Below are 24,683 nucleotides of genomic sequence, written 5' to 3'. Positions count from 1 at the left end.
GTCGACACTTTCATCGACTTGTCCACCACCACCCTAAGATCTCTCTCCTGATCTGTCAGAGACAGCTCAGAACCCATTAGCCTATATGTGAAGTTTTGATTTTTTGCCCCATTGTGCATGACTTTACACTTACATTGAAATGCATCTGCCATTTTGCTGCCCATTCTGCCAGTTTGGAGAGATCCTTCTGGAGCTCCTCACAATCACGTCTGGTCTTCACCACTTGGAAAAGTTTGGTGTCGTCTGCAAACTTAGCCACCTCACTGCCCAACCCTGTCTCCAGATCATTTATGAAGAGGTTGAAAAGCACCGGTCCCAGGACAGATCCTTGTGGCACACTGCTTTTCACCTCTCTCCATTGTGAAAATTGTCCATTGACACCCACTCTCTGTTTCCTGGTCTTCAACCAGGTCTCAGTCCTGGAGAGGACCTGCCCTCTGATTCCCTGACTGTGGAGTTTTTTCAGTAGCCTTTGGTAAGGGATTGTGTCGAACGCCTTCTGAAAGTCCAGATATATAATGTGCACGGGTTCTCCCACATCCACATGCCTATTGACCTTTTCAAAGAATTCTAAAAGGTTTGTGAGGCAAGACCTACCCTTACAGAAGCCATGCTGATTCTTCCTCAGCAAGGCCTGTTCATCTATTTGTTTTGAGATTCTATCATTGATGAGGCATTCCACCATCTTACCTTGTATATATGTTAGGCTGACTGGCCTATAGTTTCCCGGGTCTCCCCTCTTTCCCTTTTTAAAGATAGGCGTGACATTTGCTATCCTCCAATCCTCTGGCACTGTGGCCGTTTTGAGGGACAAGTTGCATATTTTAGTCAAGAGATCAGCAACTTCATTCTTCAATTCCTTAATAACTCTTGGGTGGATGCCATCAGGGCCCGGTGACTTATTGATCTTTAATTTATCAATTAGGTCTGAAACATCTTCTCTTTTCACCTCTATCTGACTTAATTCCTTGATCAAGAGGGGCCGTTCGGGCAGCGGCATCTGCCGGAGGTCTTCTGCTGTGAAGATAGATGCAAAGAACTCATTCAATTTCTCTGCCATCTCTAAGTCTCCTTTTATCTCCCCTTTCCCTCCCTCACCATCCAGAGGGCCAACCGCTTCTCTGGCGGGTTTCCTGCTTCTAACATATTTGAAGAAACTTTTATTATTCCCCTTAACGCTGCTGGCCGTGTGTTCCTCATAGTCTCTCTTGGCCTCCTGTATCACCTTCTTACATTCCTTTTGCCACAGTTTATGTTCCTTTTTATTCTCCTCATTAGGGCAAGACTTCCATTTATGGAAGGAAGCTTCCTTGCTCTTTATGGCCTCTCTAACGTGGCTGGTTAGCCATGCGGGCACCCTCCTGGACTTAGTCGAGCCCTTCTTCCTTTGCAGTATACACTTCCGCTGGGCCTGTATTACTGTTGATTTGAGCAACCTCCATGCTCTCTGTACAGACTGGACTCTTTTTACCTTCCCTTTCAACCTCCTTCTAACCAGCCTCCTCATTTGAGGGAAGTCCGCTTGTCGGAAGTCAAGGGTTTTTGTGAGAGATTTGCCCGGTATTCTTCCCCTGACGTGCATGTCGAAATGGATTGCAGCATGATCACTCTTCCCCAATGGCTCCGTAACATTGACATCTCTAACCAGGTCCTGAGTACCGCACAATATTAAATCCAGAGTCACCTGTCCTCTGGTGGGCTCCATGACTAGCTGCTCTAAGGCACAGTCACTTAACATGTCAAGAAATCTGGTCTCCTTTTCGTGACCAGAACACAAATTGACCCAGTCAATATGAGGATAATTGAAGTCCCCCATGATTACAACCCTGTCCCTCCTTGTCACCTCCCTGATCTGTTTCCTCATTTCAAGGTCCCCTTCCAGTTTCTGGTCTGGAGGATGATAGTAAGCCCCCACTAGTACATCACTCCTCAGGCCTGGTAATTTAACCCACAGAGATTCTACAGTGGAGTCAGACCCACCTTCAATCTCTACTTTGCTGGATTCTATCCCTTCCTTAACGTAAACGGCCACCCCACCTCCAACACGCCCCTCCCTGCCCCTCCTGTAGAGTTTATAGCCTGGGATTGCAGTATCCCACTGATTCTCCGCATTCCACCAGGTTTCCGTTATGCCCACTATGTCAATGTTCTCCCTTGTCACCTGACTTTCCAGTTCTCCCATCTTTGCTCGGAGACTTCGGGCATTCGCATAAAAGCATTTGTACATGGAATGCCCCAGGATGGGCTGCTTATTAGCTCCTTTATCCCTGAATCCTCTCATTGTGCCAAACCATCTATCACATCCCATCATGCTACCATTCCCAGTTTCTTCTACTCTGCCTTTACCTCGTTGTTCTCTAACCTCCCCATCCTCGTTCCATAGGGATGAGGAGTCCCAAACCGGATGCCCCTCAGCTCCTGTTGGCTTTCCCCCCGGGAGCCGGTTTAAAAGCTGCTCTGCCACCTTTTTAATGTTATGTGCCAGCAGTCTGATTCCATTCCGGTTCAAGTGAAGCCCGACCCTCTTGTATAGGCCCTGCTTGTCCCAAAATGTTCTCCAGTGCCTAACGAATCTAAACCCCTCCTCCCTACACCACCGTCTCATCCACGCATTGAGACCCCTGATCTCCACTTGCATAGCTGGCCCTGCGCGTGGAAAAGGAAGCACTTCAGAGAACGCTACCTTTGAGGTCCTGGCTTTCAGCTTCCTACCTAATAGCCTAAATTTGGCCTCCAGGACCTGCCGGCTATACTTGCCCACATCGTTGGTGCCAACATGCACCACAACTGCTACCTCCTCCCCAGCACTATCTACCAGCCTGTCTAGATGAGAAGTGATGTCCGCAACCTTCGCACCAGGCAGGCAAGTCGCCATGCGGTCCTCACATCCATCGCAAACTCCCCTCTCCATATTTCTAATAATCAAATCTCCCACTACAAGAAGCCCCCGACCCCCCTCCCGCCGAGGAGTATCCCGAGTTCGTTCGGATAAGGGCCCGTCCCCTGGAGAAAGGGTCCCCCCTAGGGGATTGTTTTCCTCCTCTCCAGGATGACATCCTCCAGCCCCAAGACCTCCCACCCGGGCAGCTGAGGAGCTGCACGCCTGAGGTTGGGACGAAGCCTGATCGTCCCTGGAAGTCTCCCCACGGTCTTTCTCTGCCTGCCTCTGCTTCTCCATGTTGGCCACCAAGGCTTCAATGGAGCGGACGTGTTCCCCAAGTCCCTGGAGCTCCTTGCACCGAGGACACACCCATGACTTATGCCCCAGAGGCATACAATCATACATGTGCCACTTGACGCAAAACATTGGATAGCCCCTACCCTGCTGCTGGCTGACTGCATAGTTTTTTTAATTTTGTTTGTTTTTGTTTAGCAGTCTACACCCTACACTGTGTAGCAGTCCTCTTCTCAAGGGAAGAGAAAGGGTGGTATCTGCGGCCCTGGCTTCCTCACCCTGCTGCTGAACTCGCGGTGCCTTACCTGGCACTTTGTTCCCAAGGCACTGGGTTTCCCAGAGGCCACACGCGCTTCTACAGAGGCTCATGCGGCAGCAGGCACTAGCTTTATACTCCTAGCTAGCTCTTTCTCCCTCCCTCCTTGCTGATTGAGAAGGGTTTGGTCTTCCCAGGTGAGATTTCCCTGAATGGGGTGCTTGGATTTGCCTAATGGGGCTCTTATCAACTCCTAAATGTCAATTGCTATGACCTAAAAGACAATGACTGCTAAGTTTCCCTGGATGGGTTGGAACTGGCCCTTCCTAGGTTCTTACCCTCCTGCTTCAGTTCTCTGAGGCTGGACTGTTTTTTAACCTCAAGCTGGTTTTTTATTTGAGTTTAAACTGCACTGGTTTAAGAGTTTTTTGGCTTGGCAGAACTTACACATTAAGGTTTAAATCCTGTTTAGCCCTGCTAAAATCCTTTTATTAAGTGTGCCTTTAATAATTTATTAATTATTAAACCTTTATTTATTGCTCTCACCTAGATCCTGTGTCCTAATTTACTGAACCTTTAGATTATGTTCTAACTTAGATTAAGTTTAACTTGGGTTAAGAATAGGGTTAATTTAAACCAAGTAGAAAAACTTGCTTTCCACTTTATCCTCCTGTTTTATTTTTCCAAGTGCCTGTACTTTGAGCTCTTACTCACAAGTAGGACTCTGCTCCTGCTCAGAGTAGACCTCTGTACGCACGTACGTATTTATTTTTATTGCTCTCACCTAGCTCCTGAGCCCCAACTGGACCTCAGAATCCCTTCCTCAGGTTACATTAGGTGCTAACTTCGGTAAAGGTTAGGTAAAGCTAAGCTAAAGGTAAAGCTAAATTTCAATGTTGATCTAAGGTTGATTTAAGGTTAGAGGACAAAGTGTTAAAAAGAATACACTTACCTTCTCTTTCTCTTCCTCCTCTTCTTCACAACTCAGGGAGTCTTCCCTCTCCTTCTCCAAAACTCAGAGGTCCACTTGCCTTCCCCTTCTCCTCACACAGTTGCTAAACTCACAGTGCCTTACCTAGCACTTCGTTCCTGAGGCTCCTTTGCTTCTTATTCCAAAAATTTTTGTATTTATGTAACCCACACAAGTCTTGTTACTTTTAAAATTATACCATGACCAGAAGGGATACTAATTCTGGCATCTTTACAGAAACATTACTGGTTGTAGAAGAAAAGTCTGCTACACCAGATACAAGTATACATTGTGGTCATCCAACATGGATTTAAGTGCACTTAAATCCATCCTGATCAATGAGCTCCACTGCAATGTCTCAAAGGATTGCAACCTCTATGCTGAACATCTCTCAACTCAAATGGACGTGTGTAGAGTTTTGGTGTAATGTACCAGTTACCCAGGGGAAAGGCAACAAAAACAGGGGCATAACAAAAGATAACACTTTGATATACCAAACTTACTTTCTTTTTATTGGATAAAGATAACAGCAGTTGGAAGTTCACAAACATCACTGCCATCTTTCTAGAAGTACAAACTTCAGACAAACGTATTTGTCTTTTGAACTTTTTTATGTACAGCCCAAGTTGGAATGCTTCAGTCACTGATCTACTGCAGAGCATGATTAGGAAAGTAGCATGTCTTGGTATGCCAGCCTCTTGGCTCATTTGTTGCATTGAAAAATCCAAACCAAAATCCATCCAGAACATGAATGAACAGGCTAACAGTATTCCCACACCCTCCCCCCAAGTGGTTGGACAGTTGCTGTTGCTCTGTTGTGTGGGAAAGACAGCAATATCACAAAGGGACAAAGCATCGACTAGCAACTTAGAACCAAATCCTGCTTCCATTTTCACAGATATTGCTACATGTTGCTCATTAAGGCAACATCTGCACACTTGCTGCTAGTTAAATCTGTAGAGACTGGTGTTATGCTAAAAACTGTACAATGCACATTAAGAAATCTGAGAAGCGTTGTTCACAACTGTTTATTGAAGAAAGGAAAATAACGTTTGTGCTTGACCCTTAAGAATAAGTACTTCAAAGAGTAGATGTTATGGAAGAGAAGATGAGGATCAAGCAGGTTTTATTTCAGTATTGTATCTTCACTGGCTGTAAAGGGAAAAAAAAAAGAGACAATTAAGCTCATCAGTATAGAATTTAACTGTGCCAGAACACCAGCCCCCCGTACAAATTCCACTTCCATAAGCTATGCCAAATGTAGCCTAGCAAATATTTCTACAATATTCATAATTTGATCAGGTAGCTCTCAAAAACAAGCCTGACATCATAGTGGCACTACTTGTTCAGTCTTTAAGTTACTGAAGGAAGTCTTATGGCTGTTAAGGACATGAGCAGTTATGCCTACTCCCTTTCTGAGAAGAATTTATCTGCGCTGTCAAGTCGGGGACACCATGAACTACTAGGTAATTACTTTAGCGTAAATGTGCTAAAAATTAAAGGGAGCCAGCAATATATGACATCATCAACTCAAGTTGTTCTTATCCTCAAACTGGATACCAGTAGAGAAAAATTCGCTTTGGGGGATTTCAATAAAAATTGAATTTCTTACATACAAAGCCCAGCCTTGAATTAAGAACCTAATTTGGAGTGTGCAGATTAGGTGTGCAGACCTAATTCAGTGTGCAGATTTCCCAGCAATGACAATCAAGCCATTTCTGCTTTTATGTTTCCATAAAATGCACTATACCACTTCACATGCAGTCATGTTTAGCAATCAGATTTCTTAAAGGTGTCATTTGTGTTAAATTGCATAGTCAGTCTAGCAGTTTGGGAGCATGTGCTAGAAATATCCACAAGGAAGAAAGTAGTATTTGAAAATTAAAAAGGGTAAGCATATTGAGGAACAATACCTTCTGCTAGTGCTTTTGCAATTCGTTCCATTTCCTCACGCTTTTTCTTCTCCTCTTCTTCTATTCTCCTTTCTTCTTCAGCAATAGGCTTCAAGTAGTCTGCCATTAAATAGAAGCAATTAATGTTCAAGATCACTGTAAAGTTTACATTATAATCTACCTGGTCCACAGAAAACTTCCTCAGAATAGTTTTCTAGACATCTTAAGAGGTTTTGGTTTACAGTACTTTGCCTTCAACTCATTAAAAACAAAGCAAGTTTCAAGGTATGCACATTAAATACATCAAGAAGGTCTCTGAAGAGCAATAACTGTTGTGTTTGGCTCACTGACAATTAAGACTGTGGCTACTTCTGCATTTTTAGACATAAGTAGTTGTGGCAATACGTAACCAATTTTCCAAAGAATATTCATTACTAACAACTGCAATTCCATTTGTCCTCAGAGCATAAAGCAACACATGCTTTCATACAGTGCTGAAAAGTGTATCCTTACTAACATTAGAATGGTGACTAATTCTAGATGACACAACTGAGGAATTATGTTTCCCACCTTAAATAAATCCTACGAACGTGGCATTTTGTTTTGCTTGCTGTCAAGCTCTATTGAGAGAGGATAGCATCCACCTTTTCCTTTCTTCCAGAGCAAGGAGACTGGATGATACCGAACTACATCTGTTTTTTATCTACAACAGCTCTCAAAAGAAGGAGTTGCCAACAAGCTTTAAATGCCCATATTTTCCATATCAGAGTAAGTCATATGTACTGCCTTAGAATTTGCCATTATCCTGAGTCAGAACACAAATTTTAAAAAAACCAATATCTATTGGCACTGATGAGATTCATGTCAAATGTGTTTTTACTACACTGAGCCCAAAACACCCCGTATCAGATTATTCATAATACAGGTGCATACATGTCTGTTACAAGGCATCACAGGGAGAAATACAGCTGCATTTACATATGTGAATCTACTCAGATTAAAGATATAGTTACCTATCTTCTGGTGATGTGATTTTCAAAGTCAATAAGCAAAAGCAAAAGGTGAGCAACTAATTTTTTTTATTGATGTTTAATTTTTTAAAGTATACATCCCACTTATATTTACATAATCATAGATCAACAATCTTTTTTCCCCTTTTTTCCCTCCCCCCATGAACAGCGACCATTAACATTAAGTATCTGCAGCCATAAGCACACCTTTTAGATTTTATCCATTATAACAGTATTGGCCCCCCCTTCCCTTACCCATCTTATATTTCTCAACCATTTCTTTTTTGTCTCAGTTTTCTTATCTTCCCATGTCTTATCCTGTTTCAGTATTGATACTATGTCTGATTGTATCCATTCATATAAATACCAATTCCATTTTTCCACAGTCCATTTTGATGCATCTTTCCACCCATATGCTATAACTGCATAGACAGCTAGAATCATAGTTTTGAATAAATCCTGATTGTTTTTTTACTTTATTATTTCCCAAAACTCCCATAAATAACATTTTTCCAGAGAGCTCCAGCTTAAGGTTACATAATTCCTCTACCTTTTCAAATATCAATTGCCAAAAATCAATTACCTTAGAACCTTCCCACCAAAGATGGGCATAATAACTCTTTACCTTCCTGCAGTGCCAACAATTTGAATTCCTTAATCATATAAGCCAGCTGGGCAGGTGTCCTATACCATTTCAATATTAATTTCATCTCCAATTCTCTAAATTTTTCCAAGGTGAGCAACTCATAATTAAAAACCTCTATTAAAAAGTAGCAGCTTAAATTAAATTTTTCCTCACCACTTACCGTATCTTTTCTTTCCATAGATCATTCCAAGAAGTAGTGCTGAGTACCTGGTGAACTGCAAGACAAATGATCAGAATATGAAATAGAAAGAATATACCTCAAGCACACAGATACAAAATACAAGAACATTTAATCTTGCACTTTCAAAACTTTGCAGGTACAGAATTAAAAGTGCGTCCTAGCTCATGAGAAAATGCTGTAAACCCAAGCACCTGAAGCAAAAACTCAAATGGGAGCAACTTCTCACCTGGGATAAGAATCACAAGTAAAAAGGTAGAACAGAGAGTCTGCCACTTATACATTTGGAATCGATGCTTTAGAACTTGAGGCATAGGAGGGCACCTATGTGCACCAATAGCAAGGTCAGGAAGATTTGTGCATCTCACCTAGGCTTATTCCAAGAGCTTTAAGAGTTTCAGACCAGCAATGAACACCACAGTACTGAGCTCTCCATTTGTATGAAAAAAAGATTCTCACTTGCTTAAAAATAGCAGGAGAAAAGTGGGAAGTAGTGGGACCACACACTACTTTACCACCACCACCAAAGTACAGTAGTACATTTCTCATCCCTGCCAATCCAAGGTGTTGATAGAAACTGGGGCTAGAAGCAAGCCAATAAATAAAGTTGTACCGATTACAAGTTACAGTACAGGTGAGCGCCTGCTTTGCTCCAACCAGCAACGGGCTGCCTATGTGAGGAGGACGCTGGTCCCTGCATACATACCCCCAAGCCTCCAGAAGTGAGGGGAGCGCAGCTTCCCCTCATCTTTGGAGACTTTGTTAGCCACACTTGGCAATGGGGTGCTGTTTTGCACCTCTATTGCCAAGCAACGCATGACTATCAGTTTTAACTGGAATAAGCAAGACTCCCAAATCTCAAAGCAGCAGTGTAACCAACTTATGCCTTTCTAAAAGTTCTTGTCATATATTTCTAAGCCTGCATTCCGCGGCCAAAATAAACATGCACTGCTAAAATACTTTAGAGTGGGACACTGCAGGATAGAACTATAACTAGGCTTTAGATACCAGGTGAAGACAGCCTTTAAAAGCTTCCTTTCAGTTCTTCTACCATCACTAATAAAAGGTTTAGAGAGCCTTTGCTAGTAGAGGGCATAGAGACAAGAGACTCTTCAAAAGTATAAGAGCATAAGAAGAGCCCTGCTGGATCAGGCCAAAAGATCCACCTAGTCCAGCTTCCTGTATTTCACAGTGGCCTATCATATGCCTCAGGGAGCAAACAAGACAAGAGACCTGCATCCTGGTGCCCTCCCTTGCACCTGGCCTTCTGAGGTAGTCTATGTCTAAAACCACAAGGTTGCACATACCCATCATGGCTTGTAACCCGTGATGGATTTTTCCTCCAGAAGTCTGTCCAAATTCCCCTTTCCTGGAGGAAAAGTCCAAGACAACCTGCATCCCGGCGCCCTCCCTCGCAGCTGGCATTCTGAGGTAGCCTACTTCTAAGATCAGGAGATGGCACCTACGCATCATGGCTCGTAACCCGTGATGGATTGTTCCTCCAGAAATCTGTCCAATCCCCTTTCTAAAGGCTCCCAGACCGGATGCCGTCACCACGTGCTGTGGCAAGGAGTTCCACATACTAACCACGTACCAGGGAATGAAATGTTTTCTTTTCTCTGAGCTGACTCTCCCGGCACTCCATTTCAGTGGATGTGCCCTGGTGTTGTGCGAGAAGGGAAGGAACGCCCTCCTGCCCACTCTACCCGTTCCCTGCATGATCTCAAAGTATCTTGGCAAGACTGCTTGTGCCCAGCACTCGAGCTCAATGAAGGGGTGGGGAGGGAAAAAGTCATTAGGGGCGGAGTGACAGCCCACTCCTATGCAAGTCTACTCAGAAGTAAGCCCCACTGTAGCCAATGGGGCTTACTCCTAGGAAAGTGTGGTTAGGACTGCAGCCTTAGAGCCCAGTCCTACGCATGTCTACTCTGAAGTCTCACTGTAGCCAATGGGGCCTACTCCTAGGAAAGTGTGGCTAGGACTGTAGCCTTAGAGCCCAGCCCTATGCATGTCTACTCAGAAGTAAGTCCCATTATAGCCAATGGGGCTTACTCCTAGGAAAGTGTGCATGGACTGCAGCCCAGGGCACTGGAGGGGACACACAGCGCCCGGGGCAGCCGGCAGGAGCGGCCGCCACCCGGTGCCTCCCTTGACCTCCCCGCGGTCACCTTCCTGCAGACGGGAACGTCCCTGCCTCCCGCCCGCCCCGCCCTCCTGCAGGCCCCCCAGCACCGGCGGAGGCCGCGGACTGCAGACGGCCCCGCCCGAGCAGCGCAGCCACCTTGATCAGCGGGGACACCTCCACCGGCGGCACCATCTTGCCTCCTGCCCGAGCGCCGCAGCGGACGTGATGGCTCCGCAGCGGGGCACTGTGGGAGTGCGAGGACGACGGGGGTCTTAGTGCGCCTGCGCCGAGGGAAGGAGCTAGAGCCAGGGAAAGGCGAGAGTCCCAACAACAAGCAGAGGTGGGGATGGAGGGTAAGGTAAGTCCCGCCTGTTTCTAGTGTACAGTGCAGCCCTGGGCAGGTCTGCTCAGAGGTGAACCCCATTCAGTTCAATGGGCCTTGCTCCCTGCTGAGCATGCGCAGCCATAGGCAGGTCTGCTCAGAGGTGAACCCCATTCAGTTCAATGGGCCTTGCTCCCAGCTGAGCATGCGCAGCCATAGGCAGGTCTGCTCAGAGGTGAACCCCATTCAGTTCAATGGGCCTTGCTCCCAGCTGAGCCATTCTGGTGGCCTTGTGTTCCCCTTCTCCTGGCCTTCCATAAGAACCAAGGCACATTAACCGAACCGCAACACACATGTGGCACATGCTTTCCATAGAGCTCAGTACATTTTCCTTATCAGCTATCAGTTTCATGACCCACCAAAAAATGGGCTGCGACCCACTGGGACTCACTGTGTTAGGATAATGGACTGTATTTGCATTGGAGCTGACTTTGGCAGGGCAGTTTAGTTAAGCCGAAGGAGCTACGTAGCTAAGGAATGTGCTGTTTCCCTGTTTGCCCCTGTGCATGATTGGAGAGGTTGTCAGAGAGAAGTTTTTCTGCCAAACTCACAATGCTCGAACCAGGGGGTCATCCAATGAAACTGATTGGGTAGGTGATTTAGGATGCATAAAAGGGGGTACTTCTTCACACAGCACATGATTGTGGAATTTATTGCCACAAAGTATAGTGATGGCCACCAGCTTGGATTGCTTTCAAAGACAAAGTATGGAGGGTAAGTATATCAGTGGACACTAGTTCTGATGATAACTATATGCAACCTCCAGGTTCAGTGGTAGAACACTTCTGAATACCAGTTGTAGGAGAGCAATAGTGAGAAAAGTGTGCCTTTCTCTCCTACTTGTGGGTTTTTTAGAGGCAACTGGTGGGCCACTGTGGGTTACAGAATGCTGGGCTATATGGGCATTTGGCCTGATCCAGCAAGGCTCTTCTTATGGTTTATATACTCCTGCATAAGAGGCCCAATTTGGACAATAGTTTAGATCAGCAATTTTCAATGTTTTTAACTCTTGACACACTGAAAAGGCACTGAAATTGTGAAGGCACAACATCAGTTTTTTTTACAATTGGCAAGGCACATGGCACTGCCAGGAGGGGGCTCACATCCCCCAATGGTCCTATTAATAAATGACTCTTTCCCAAACTTCCACAGCATACCTGCAGACCTGCTGTGGCACACTGGTTGAAAATAGCTGGTTTAGGGCCAAATCCTATCCAATTTTCCAGTGCTGGTGCACCTGTGCCAATGAAGGGCCCAATCCTATCCAACTTTCCAGCACCGGTGCAGCTGCAGTGCAGCCACGAGGTAAAGGAACAAATGTTCCCATACCTTGAGGAGGCCTCTGTGAATGCCTCTCTAACAAAGGAAGTGGTGCATACCTCATTGGCACAGCAGTACTGGCACTGGAAAATTGGATAGGATTGGGCCCGAAGTATGCATTGCTTCCTGTGGTGAGGAGGCAGGCTCATAGGTCTCCTCAAGGCATCAGAGCCCCTTACGTCGGGGCTGAGTTGCGGTTGCACCAGTGTGGAAAGTTGGATAGGATTGGGCCCTTAGACATCTAACTGGTCCCATGTGTTTAAAAACTTGTTTAGGGAAAGTGTGTAGAGAAACTAACCAGGATGTCAGGAGGGCCATGAATGCACACATCTTTAAAAGTGTGAGACCAGTCAAATGTCTAAAGCAGTGGTTCCCAACTTTTTTCACCTGCGTACCCCTTGACAGCCTATTTCCACAAATCGTACCCTTCATAGTAGCAAAATATTTCTAATATAGTTGCTGTTCTTTCAAATTTATATGTTATAACTATAAATAAATGGTCCAATAATGGGATTAGAAAACAATGGAATGTTTTGTGTAAAACACAACAAATATTGTATACACAGCAAATGCTCAATGTGATGCTTGAGCAGCAGCGAAACTGCCATTGAACAAAAGGGTCAAATGCCCTGGGCGCAGAGCCTCTTGAGGTTCCCGACGTGGTAGGAATTTATGCTTCAGGTTTTCTGAAAGCACAGCTTAAGACTGTGGGGAAGGCCTCAGACTGCCTTCCCTGGTTGGTCCTGGAGTCGTGTGAGGCTCTGTCGCAATCCAGGTAAGTGGGGGGGGCGGTTTCATGCAGGGGGGTCCCATTGCGAACCTTTGCCCCAGGGCACCACGGGGCCAGGTCCGCCACTGTCCTTGAGTGTTTTGAGGCACATAGTTTGTTGAAATCAGGTTAAACTGATACAGTCTTAAATCTGGAATGCATCCAGCTTACTTCAGTTATTTTTATAAAGGCATAAGAAGGGAAAGCCCTCTCCACCAGCTCCGTATATGTTTGTATATCTGGCATGTTTTGTTTGTAAATGCCTCAAGAGTAAAAAAGGTTTCATGCTACCATTGGATAACACTTCCCCACACACTACACACTGGGGCTTTGGACAGTCTTCATCTCCTATATATTCATATTTTCTGTTTTTACAGAAAAAAACAGTATTTTCTGTTTTCACCTGCTTGAAAAACTGAAGATTATGCCTTTTCCCTGTTCTGCACCAAAATGTTAGACATGATCTGAAAAAGTATTGGTGATTGATCACTTTCCACATTTTCAGCTCTTTTATTGTTCCAGTTTTCAACCACTGATCCATATCTGGTCACACCTAGGTGTTGGTGGGACTTTTGCAGCCAGCTAGCAGCCTTCCTTCCTGTCTTGCCAGCCCTGCAAGTCATTCTAGTGCAGACCTGCTTTTTTTCCACCATTTTCAATTCTTTTTCAAGTACCCCCTAAAGATCCTGGCAAGTACCCCTGGAGGTACGCATACCCCAGGTTGGGAACCACTGGTCTAAAGTATCATTACATTAAACTAACCATTAAACTAACCCTAGAATGTTAGTCTTCCATCTACATACCCTTGGCTTTAACAATCCTTGAGAAGGGATTTGCAGAATGGTGGGGGACAAGAGAAGACCCATAATGACTTCTCTGAATTCTCCAAATCATCATCCCTCCAGTCGTTGGCAGGATCAGCACCTTCAAAGTCTTACTAGGTGTAGCAGTTGCATACTGTACTGTGATAAATATGTATAACAATCAGTATTCATACAATAAAGGTTTGGGAAAACCTACTACTCTGACAACTGATTTATGTTCCACAATACAGTGTTAGATAGTATTGGCTAGTCATTCATCTTGAAATCTGAAAGCCGTTTGAAGAACTGTGTATCACAGACACCTTTAAAGTTGTTTGGCAATTATTTCCTAAATTGGATCCCATGGAGCTAAGAAATAGCAGATGCTAAAGATATTCACACAGCCTACCAAAAGCCCAGAGAGAATATCATAATACAGTCTAATTAGAGAATATTATTAGCATGAGCAGCTGCAAGCAAAAGATATGAACAGCAAGAGGCAACTGCACAAGAATGTTAAAATACTTGAGCTAATGAATATTTCTGACATAGCATGTTATTTTAATGGACTGGTTTATGGTATGGTCATGTTTATGGTTTATGGTATGGTCATGTTAGTGGGTCCCTGGAAGTATCATTAGCAGGTCATTGTGTCACCTTTATACCCTTAGATTAATACCTGCAAATGGATACCCTGCCATTAACATTTGGAACCTACACAATATTGTAAAGTCTCCAGTGAGATCTAATAGGTCACAAATCACAATAGAATGTTGGAGCCACTGTGTTTGTACCTTGAGGAATTAAGGCTGCAATCCTAACCACACTTTCCTGAGAGTAGGCCCTGGTGAACAAAATAGGACTTACTTCTGAGTAGATCTGGCTAGGATTGTGCCCTCAAGCAGGAAAATGTCTGAAGACAATATTTCTATACAGCTGTGTTGTCAGCATAAGAAAAATTCCTGAAGTATGTGTTTATATTATATTATTTGTTCATATCCTAGCAGCTTACCTGGATGTGGGTGCTGTTTGGAATGAAGTTTAATATTCCAATTCAAGGCATGTCTACTCAGAAGTAAGCTTTACTGAAGTACAGTAAATAAAACTTACTCCTAGGTAAATCGTGCATAGGATTGTGGCCTAAGGCTGCAACCCTATTGCATACTTAACTCCCTCAGAACCATTCAGCCCCGGCCCCACCTGTGTGCTAGATTTATCTGCTCCAAAAGGCCTCTGCTGTTTCACCAGCGCAAGTAGGAAGGCTCTGGCCTTCCTGCCGGCATACCTGGGTCTTGCACTGCCACAAAGTGTTTTATGGTGCTTTGCAGCAACGCATAGCAGCAGAACATGTGTATGGCTGCAATCCTATACAGTACATGCTTACCTGGGAGTAAGTCTTATGGAAATAAATGAGACTTCTGAGTAGAGATGCATAGGATTGCTCTGTGAGACCACAGCAAGTATGAACATGAGGTCCTTCCCCCCAAACACTAGAAATGCTTAGAGCAGTGTTTCCCAACCTGGAGGTCACTACCCCCCCAGGCAACCACAAACACTGAATTCCCCTTAAGAGGAGTGGTGACTGATGGGACAGTGGTGATGGCGCTTCTGAGTTCATGTTGCTGCTGCTAAAGTAAAAAAAATTGTTTTGGGGCACTTACCCAGCAGTGGCGGCAGCTGGAGATGCCGCAAAAACCAGGTTCCTGCTACTGTCCCTGGATAAGTCCGAAACCCCCTTTTTTTACTTCAGCAGTGGTGTTAACTGGGCAGGAGGTCTGGTCTAGAGGGTAGAGCCTCCGTCTGCCTGAAGATAACATCCACAAGGTTGCCAGTTCGAGGCCACCGGCACTGTGCGACCTTGGAGCAGCTGACAAGCTGAAGCCAAGCAATTCCATCTGCTCTGAGCGTGGGAGGATGGAGGCCAGAATGTGAAGCCAGATCGGAATGAAACACCTTGAATGTAGTCGTTCTTGAAAGAAAGAACCTTCTTTGAAATTGTAAAAATCCCTATTTAATAAGGGATTTAATAAAGCCTGCCTATGTAAACCGCCTTGAATAAAGACCAAGAAAGGTGGTATATAAATACCTGTTATTATTATTATTATTATAATATTATTATTAACTCAAAAGTGTCATTGCCATTGTCACCATAGAGTTGCTCCCCTTAGAATGGCCCCGCAAAGACTTAGTGGTTCCCTGACCTTTGAGCAAAGGTTGGGAACCATTAGAATAATGTTACTGTTTTGCCCAAATCCTAACCAAATTTCCAGCCCTGATATAGCTATGCCAGTCTTCCCTACTCAGAAAGAAGATGTACCTGTGACAGGAATTGTGTGGAGACATTACATCATATATTTTTTTACTGCCCACTCCATGATACCCTTCATAAGATCTATCTGGCTCCACTGCTGAACAAAATGCAGGGCTGGGAAGATTCATTTAAATTACAAACTCTTCTTTCCATAGAGGAAACTGACTCTCTTGACAAGGTTGCCAACTTTGTTTTTGGGATTCTGGCAGGACGGAATTCTGGGTCTTCAGCTATATTATGGTGAATGGGGGGAGGGTGTATTGGATGATTACGAGTGTTTTATTTATTGTGTGTATGTTCTGAATGTTTAATGTTTGGTTGTTGCTTCTTATTTCCATTATCTATGCCAATAAAGGTCTTATGTATGTATGCTATGCCAGTGGGGCGTGTGCCGCATCCTGCAGTTGGGTGACAGTCACGGAGGTCTCCTCAAGGTAATGGAGTGTTTGTTCCCTTAACGTGGAGCTGCATTGCCCTTACCTCAGTGCTGGAGAGTTGGTTAGGATTGTGCCCAAATACCTATTAGAAATTGAGTGTTATGTTATGACACCAGTATCATTAACAGTTCTTACAATGTGACATAGGCTGCAATCATAACCACACTTTCCTGGGAGTAAGTCCCACTGAATGAAATAGGATTTCCTTCTGAGTAGACCTGCATAGGCTTGTGCCCTAAGAGCCCAATCCTATGCCTGTCTACTCACAAGTCCCATTACAGTCAATGGGCTTATTCCCAGGGAAGTGTGGACAGGATTGTAGCCTAAAGCAATGATTTTGATTTACACCTAAAGCACAGTGATAGAGCTTTACCACCATATATACAGTTCAGTTCCTAGGGATAAAGGGTGAAAGTCTTGCTAGACAATTTCAAAGAGAAGCAACAGTTGTTCAGCCCCTGGGGAACAGAAGAGATCTTGCAGGTCAGACCATGTATGGAGTAGTTCTTGTGAGCTCTGGGTTCTTCAGACGTTTGAGATCTCCTTTGGGACATGCCAGCTATAAATTGAAGACCCTCCCCTTTATATAAGAAGCACTTCATTAAGAAAGTGCCCCAGAGAGACAGGCACAGGCAGAGTAGCTTTCCAGGAAAGATGGTGAGTTCAACTTGTACAGAAACCATCTAGGCTGTTTCCGTTACCGTGTTATTGGTTGATTAAGTTTTGATTTAATAGTACACCTGAAAAAAACAATCTTCTTCTAATGTGTGCTCTAACGCATGTTATTTGTTGAAAACCGAAGTCATGTTCTATTCCATACGTTATGGCATCTCCTGCCAAATGTTAGTTTCATAGCCTGGATTCATAATATCTTCCTTTCAGGCCAGTAGAAAAACAAAGAAGAAGGAAGGAGGTGCCAAGCGTGCTCAAAGAGCATCTTCGAATGTTTTCTCCAACTTTGAACAGACCCAGATTCAAGAATTTAAGGAAGTAAGACAATCTCCTACTCTGTGACTTGGAGTTTTTAGACTGTATATAGGATGTATTTCGGTTACAAAATCGGTTTGTATCATGTATGTACATCTGAAGTGGGATTGGATTAGATACTTGTTGCTGAGTGTCAGTAGGTGTCTGTTGTTTTGCATAACTTGGAAGAGAGGGAATTCTCATCATTGCAAAGACTAGTTTGCATTCTCTCTCTTTAAAACAAAAAGGCACCCACCGGTTTATCTCAGAGAAACATGATTTTTTTTAAAAAAAGTTAAGCACTTGCGTAAATTAAAGAAAATTTTTAGTGGTGAGATGTTTGGCATGAAAGGGATTTTGGCTGCAGTCCTCGACACATTTAGCTGGGAGTAAGTGTCGCTGAACTCAGTGGAACTTACTTCTGAGCAGGAATGCATTGAATTGCGCTGTTAAGCATGCTTAATTTTGGCCCGATCATGCTTTCTATCTTTTAGCCCTAGACACTGAAAGATACTGTGAGATACAGAATGCTATACGGGATGGACCTTTGGCCTGATTCAATAGGGCTTTTTTTACTTTCTTATGCATGCCCAATGGGGTTAAAGTCAGGATATAGTTTTGTCGTTAGAAGGAAATACATCTCTGTTCACTTAAGGTTTGTATGTATATAAATATTTTTTTTCTGTAGGCTTTCACACTAATGGATCAAAACAGAGATGGCTTCATTGACAAAGAAGACTTGAAAGATACCTATGCTTCACTAGGCAAGTGTGATCACCCTTTATATGCAAATGTGTGAAATGATCACATCACCCTTTAAATGCAATTTAGTGGTAAGGTACACAGGTCTTGTGCTTCCTCTCCTTTAGTGTGTAGCACAATGCTATAAATTGCTTGTCTACTCAGATGTAAGTCCTGTGGCATTTACTCACAGTTAAGTATAGTGGGCTGTGCTTACCTGCAGGCTCAGCACCTGCTGATTTCACTCACTGTGGGTGCTAGACCCATGGCTGGAGGGCCTCAGAGACTTCCCAGACCTGACTGGAAGTGCCTTCCAGGAGGCCTTCTGAGGGGCTGGGAGGTCATGTGCAGCCTCCCTGCACCTTGAAAGGCCTCCAAGAGGCTTCTCAATAGCTGGTTTTGGGGGTAACCCCCAAAAAGATTCCATTATCTACAGAATTTGGTATCCGTGATCTGTGATCCCCCACAGATACTGAGGGCCCACTGTATGTGTAGAATTGCAACCATAAATCCTTTGCATTAGAAAATATCTGCACCAGCTGATTCCCATGGGTAGAATGGAAGAATTGGGAGTCTTGTTCAACTTTCCATTTTATTCTTGCTTCTAATAGTTAGATCTCTCTGTTTTCGTAGAATACAAAGGAAATGAGAAATGAAGTGGGGAGAGGATGAATGCTCTAGTTTTGCTGATGTTTTGAGAGTAAATTTTGGAGGCAGTGTCTACTGACCCATCAAGCATAGTTATGTCAATGTGATGCGCAGCGATACAGAAGATATAATAAATAAGTATTCTTCCCTTTGTTCTTAGGCAAAACAAATGTCAAAGATGATGAGTTAGAATCCATGCTTAAAGAAGCCACCGGACCTATTAATTTTACAATGTTTCTGAACTTATTTGGGGAAAAGTTAAGCGGTAAGTGATTGTTAAACAGATGTGGTTTTCCAGAAGGATAATCTGAGGTTCTCGGCTATCTACAGAGGAGGTCTGTTTGCAAAAGAGTTCTAATCAAAGTCATTGTAGAGCTAGTTATTCATTTTTTGTTTCTGTAGCAGTACAGCTTATCCTTGGTACTATATAGAAAATTAAAACTTAGCTAAAAAGGAGAGGTTGATAGCAGGTAAGCTGATTGTACTAGTTTTTTTGTTTGCTTTCTTCTTGGCTTTTTTTCTGATAATTTCACAGGGATCCAGGAAGCTACAAATGACAGTTTTCCACAATCATAATCTAACACACCCAAAGGGGGAAAAAGGTAGGCAAGGGAAAAAGAATAGAATCTAAAAAATAAACTCAGGCTGAAGTTGACCTTAACCAGATGTGACCCAAGTTGGGATGGCACCCAACGGTGGAGCCACATTCCACTACCCAGACTTTTCGACTTGTCTGTGGCTGGTGTACTATTGCACTCCACTGCCAGCACCCCATCTCCTCTGTTACCACTTCTTTGAAATTGACGAGGCAGGGAGGATCCTGGGAGTGGAACTTCTCTGCTCACAGCATTCTTCCCACCCAGCCAGTTTAGATGAAGCAGCAGGGGAGGGAAAGATGTAGCAGAGAAGGTAGTGGTGGCCCTTTTTCTGATTGTGGTGGGGAATAGGGTTGTGGCAATGGCTCCCTCCTCCCCATTCCACTGCCATGATCTTCAGCAATACTGCTGGAGAAGGAGGAAGTAAGACAAGTTGCCATTCTCCTCTCACTTGCTCTCAAAGGAGAGGATGGGGCAGTAGTGAGGCAGATGGCGGACCAGAGGAAGCATGAGGTGGCATAGGGTGCCACCCACTAGTTTGTGGCCTCTCCCAGCCCACTGCTTGAAACAGGTGCTTCATGGCTGGGCTGCCCCAATCTTAAATAGTCTAAGTTGGAAGTTAATCCCATTGTAATCAATGGGTCTGATGTTCACATAATAAGTTGAAGATGAATTCTTGCACATCTATTTGGGTGTGCACATCACTGCTCTGGTTCACCTGACACAATGTTAGATTTAAAAAATAAATCACAAGCAGGCACAGTTGCTTGCCAAACAATTCATGTTGGGGTCAGGTGGACTTCAGTTGTTTCCTCCTGCCATGGTTTTGATCCTGATTGTGCCTCTGCACTGTTTTGAAATGAAAAAAAATAAACTTGAATAGAATGCCAGTGGAAGTGCTTTATATAAAAGGAGAATGGGGAGGACTGACATCAGGTTCAAGACTATGGTGGGGGCAAACTACTGAACAGGGCTGGCCAAGACCTCCTGAGGTGGCATGCCAAATGCTGCCCCCTTTACCTGTTGATGTGCCAGCCGATGCTCCTTCCACAATCTAATGTTCTAGTTTAGTACTTTCCTCCATATTTCCTCTTCCTTCGCTTGCTTTCTCTGTTACTGTGCATTTGAAGACTGGCAATAAAACATATTTGAGGCCATATATGGATTGAATACATGAAAGCTTTATCTCTGAGGGTGCTTTGTCTCTGAGTTAGATCTGGGATAATCTTATTATACATGCAAGTCATCACTTGATTTTGCAGACAAGTGATGAATGCACATGCACCAGTCCTGAGTGAACTGAATTCTTGTCACCTCAGGCCTAGCCCAAGACCTTCTGAGGCAGAGTACCAAATGCTGCCCCCTTCATCTAGTGTTGCCTGCCAACTTCACTCCATGATATTCCATTATTTTTTGCAGGTACAGACTCCGAAGAGACCATACTAACAGCATTTAGAATGTTTGACCCAGAGGGTAAAGGACGCATTAACAAGGACTAGTAAGTATTAGCCACCTAGGTGGAGTCCTAAGTCGACCGGTGGCGACTAATTTTTGGATGGTTTGGGCTTCTAAGGTCCAAACTACATACAATGGAGACAGACCCATGTTCTTAAACTCAAGTCTACTCTATTCATATGTAAATGGAGAGCAGAGTTTGACACAAACATTAGAGTGCAAAAAGGGTTGTGGGTGGAGGCCATCCAACCTTCTCCTCTCACAGCCAAACCAGGCTGCACAGAGCACCAACAGCTGTGGGAGGCGACACATGGGTAGGGTATAGTATCAATTTTGTGCTTTGAGCTGTACCCCACCGTCTGTTTTACACACGATGGGCAGAGCCATGCCTGAAGACAAGTCTGGTACTGTCACATATAGTTCAGCCCGAATATCATTACTTGGTGTTGTTTACAAAGCTACACCACATACAATGTGAAGGACATGGGTGTTGTGTTAACATTTATCTGTAGTGGGGTGGCCAACTCCCAGAATGCCATGTTCCACTTTTCAGTAGGTAATCTTGAATGTGCCACTCATCTTAAGGTTACTTTTAGCTATTACCACAGTAGTTAAATAGAGCCCCCAAGTTCAAGTGTGGTATATCTCTGAGTGCCTGAAGGTACAGAGCAAGAATCATGGGAGTGCCGTTTCCTGTTTGGGGCTTTCCAAAGACACATGGCTGACAGCTGATGAGGGCAGAAAGACGGCCTGTGTGAACCTTTAGTCTGGCCCAGCAGGATTCATTCCAAGGTCGATATAATGTGTGTTCATTGCCCCTCTGCACAGCCCAGCTCAGCTCACACACCCCCCACCCCTGCCTGCCCATCTTCTTGTCCTCAAAGATTATCTCAGCTGGGATCTCTTTGAGAATGATTTTCCTGAAGATGGTATCACAGTGGCCTGGCTGGGCCACCTGAGCTTTGTTGGACTCATTGACTATCTCTGTGCTGCCCTGCTTGGCCCTCACTCCCTTCTGCAGCCCACCCCATCAGGGCTCCACCAATACCAGCCTTCTTGGGTAAATGAGTGACCCGCAAGTTACAAGCATCCGACCTATTGGCTTTCTCTCTTTTCTATCATTCTTTTCCTGCCTTTCTCCGCATTTTCCAATTGGAGCAAATCAAGCAGAGTAGGTGTGGTTGCCCTGAGTGCACCCATTGCAGCATTAGAAACTTGGGGACATGTTTAAGGCTCAAAATGTGGGTCAGGACCCACTAGGTGGGTCACGAGCCAATTTCAGGTGGGTCCCCATTCATTTCAATATGTTATTTTTAATATATCAGACTTGATGCTACATTTGAGGAAATGTTACAGACCGGTACTTTTAACAAGCTACTGTGTATATTCTTTTAACAATGATAGTCAATGGGACTTACTCCTGGGTAAGTGTAGGTAGGATTGCAGCCTAGGATTGTTAAAAATTTCCCTGCTTGATGATGTCACTTCTGGTCATGACATCACTTCTGGTGGGTTCTGACAGATTCTCATTCTAAAAAGTGGGTCCCAGTGCTAAATGTGTGAGAACCACTGGTTTAAGGAGTAGCAAAGAAATCAAGCACACTGCAAAATGCTGTGTTTTCTTTTTTATTATTTGAATGTTTTTGAATGACTTTGCAAGTGCCACTTAAAGTGTCTGTGTGCCACTAGTGGCACACATGCCATGGGTTGGCCACTTCAGATCTATACCAAGACTGTGAAATTGCACTGGCTACAATATAGTTAATTCCGCTCCCACCATCTGTGCTGCAATAACATTCACATAGAGCACAGTCTGCACAAGAGATGCCCAAATGCGCTTTTTCATACTGCATGGGAAAATGGCCTTGGGTCCTCTACAGATTCTATCTCCTGAGCATGAGTGCTACTGCGAAGCCCACTTGATAACATGGTGTGCAAATGCTGGCCTGATGAGTCAGTTTTTGACACTGCAGCAAACCAAGTCTTTGCCATGAAGTCTGAGCAGTGAGTGGGAGGAATTGGACCCATGTAAGGGGAAAAAATTGCCAAGCATTAGAGTTACTTTTCATTCACAATGTTAAGTAGCTTTAAACAGTTCCATGAGACATTAACAAGTACTTTCACTGTGTTTCTTTAACAGTATGAAACGCTTACTGATGTCACAAGGTGACAAGTTTAATGCTGAAGAGGTTTGTATTTTGATTGACCAAGTGTATGTTGCTTTTTGGGGTTGACCAGTTTCTAAATTAGGCAACATTTCCAAGCTGCGGCTAGGATCACATTGATATATAAATGGCTCTGCTTTCTGATGGGGGTGTGGTGCATAGCTGTGTGTTGTACTAAGTGGCTTCCTGCCCTTCTAGTTTGCAGAAGAACCCCATGCAAGTGATATAGGAACACACAGAGCTGCCTTTTATGGAGTTGTTAGACTATTAAATCACTGCCGTTAACTCCAGCTGTCACAAGCTTTTCCGAATCTTAGGTAGAAGTCTTATTCAGCAGTTTCTGAGTCCATAAGCCTGTCATGAGTAGTGGTGGGCTTAATTTATCTTTAAAAACAGCAACTAGAACGCACGAACACACCATGGATCATGGGAGTTTGTTTTGAGTCAGGGTGCAGGAAGTCAACTCAAACTGGAACTGTGGGTCCTGATCCATGAAGAGACAGGACCTATCTGTCTGCCACTATGAAAAGCACATCAGCAACATCTAGCTTGTTCCTGAGACCCATTTAACAAGAGATGCCAACGACTGAAGTGAGAACTTTTGGAATGCAAAACACATAGTCTTACACTGAGCTGTGGCCTTTCTCTGCAACGATGGCCAGGACTGCCTAACATTTGACTTGAAGATCAGCCCTGTAACTTAAAGGCTGAGATCCAAAGCAAATGTGAATAACCTCCCAATTATTATTATATTCTATTATAGCCATTAGCAACAGACAATCTAACAGGAAGCTACATTATTGGCAGCTCTTGGGAGAGCATAACTTGTTTAAAACCTGTTCTTTACTGAGAAGCCAACCCTCCTCTTAGCTAACTGTTTCTGTTCAAGCTGATTTTTTTTCCTCCTAGTGGCAGACCACTTATGAAACTTTGGAAGGAGGACAAGTCTTTATTAGAGCACTCCAAGACTTTAATTCCAGTTTTAAAAGTCTTTCTTGCCACTGTTTTTATTGTATCAGCTACGTGCATGGCACTATACAACTGTTAGGTGTTGTATGGGTGGTTATATGTTTGCTTCAGATCAGATAACCCTTACATTTTATAAGGCAGGTATAAAGCAATATCTGTTTTTAGAGTTCATAAACGCTTTGCTGTAGCTTTTTTCTTCTCTTGCTGATGTTCATTTTCTAAATCCTTTCTCTAAATGTTTTCCCCAACAAATATACAGATAGACCAGATGTTCAAAAGTTCCTCTATTGATGCAGCAGGTAATCTGGACTATAAGGCTTTGTGCTACACCATCACACATGGAGAAGAAAAAGAATAACCTTCATGTACTTTGACAGCGGTGTCAACATCATTACGTCTGTGCACAACGAATAAAAAGAGAAATTTATTAACTGCCTTCTCCATAGCTGCAGACAATTTTTATTTACCAATTCTCCTTTATTGGTAAATAGATGTACAGCAATAAAATCAGAAATAAAACCTATTAAAAAGGGGGGAAAACATAATACAAAATCTATACATAAATCTCTAAGCACGTCTTCCAAATGTCCAGATTTCTATTTGTATGCTCAAAGGTTGATAAGGTTAAAAAGTTCTCATTCCATTGAGTAATATGGGGAGGGGGCACTTGTCCTTCCAGTGTTGCAGTGAGTCTTTTAGCGACATTAAGGGCACAAAGAGTCAATTTTTACTGCCCTGCAGTTAACCTCCATGAAATAGGTAGATAGTTCAAAAGAAGATAAGTATCAACATATATCCGTGTTTGCTGTAATACAAGTTAATACAACTACTCCTTCCCAAAAAGAGGGTATCACTGTACAGTGCTTCAT

General features: G+C 43.8%; 2 protein-coding genes across 2 annotated transcripts; one reads left to right on the top strand and one right to left on the bottom strand.

Moving 5' to 3' along the window:
• Nucleotides 1–5,413: 5,413 nt before the first annotated feature.
• On the bottom strand, nt 5,414–10,519 carry ATP5ME (ATP synthase membrane subunit e). The gene is made up of 4 exons (XM_066614344.1): nt 10,409–10,519; nt 8,110–8,164; nt 6,315–6,413; nt 5,414–5,553 (listed from the first exon to the last, which is right to left on the bottom strand). The coding sequence occupies exons 1-4, from the start codon at nt 10,442–10,444 to the stop codon at nt 5,528–5,530; spliced, it is 216 nt and encodes a 71-aa protein (XP_066470441.1). The 5' UTR covers nt 10,445–10,519; the 3' UTR covers nt 5,414–5,527.
• On the top strand, nt 10,260–24,210 carry MYL5 (myosin light chain 5). The gene is made up of 8 exons (XM_066614345.1): nt 10,260–10,592; nt 16,193–16,271; nt 17,157–17,264; nt 17,929–18,004; nt 18,790–18,894; nt 20,645–20,723; nt 22,821–22,869; nt 24,074–24,210. Exons 2-8 carry the CDS (start codon nt 16,206–16,208, stop codon nt 24,170–24,172), a joined length of 582 nt encoding a protein of 193 aa, XP_066470442.1. The 5' UTR covers nt 10,260–10,592; nt 16,193–16,205; the 3' UTR covers nt 24,173–24,210.
• Nucleotides 24,211–24,683: the final 473 nt, after the last annotated feature.

This window comes from Tiliqua scincoides, chromosome 2, assembly GCF_035046505.1.
Source record: "Tiliqua scincoides isolate rTilSci1 chromosome 2, rTilSci1.hap2, whole genome shotgun sequence".
In the NCBI taxonomy this organism is placed as follows: domain Eukaryota; kingdom Metazoa; phylum Chordata; class Lepidosauria; order Squamata; family Scincidae; genus Tiliqua; species Tiliqua scincoides.
The sequence above is the reverse complement of the archived record's forward strand: the minus strand, read 5'-3'. Positions and strand labels throughout refer to the sequence as shown.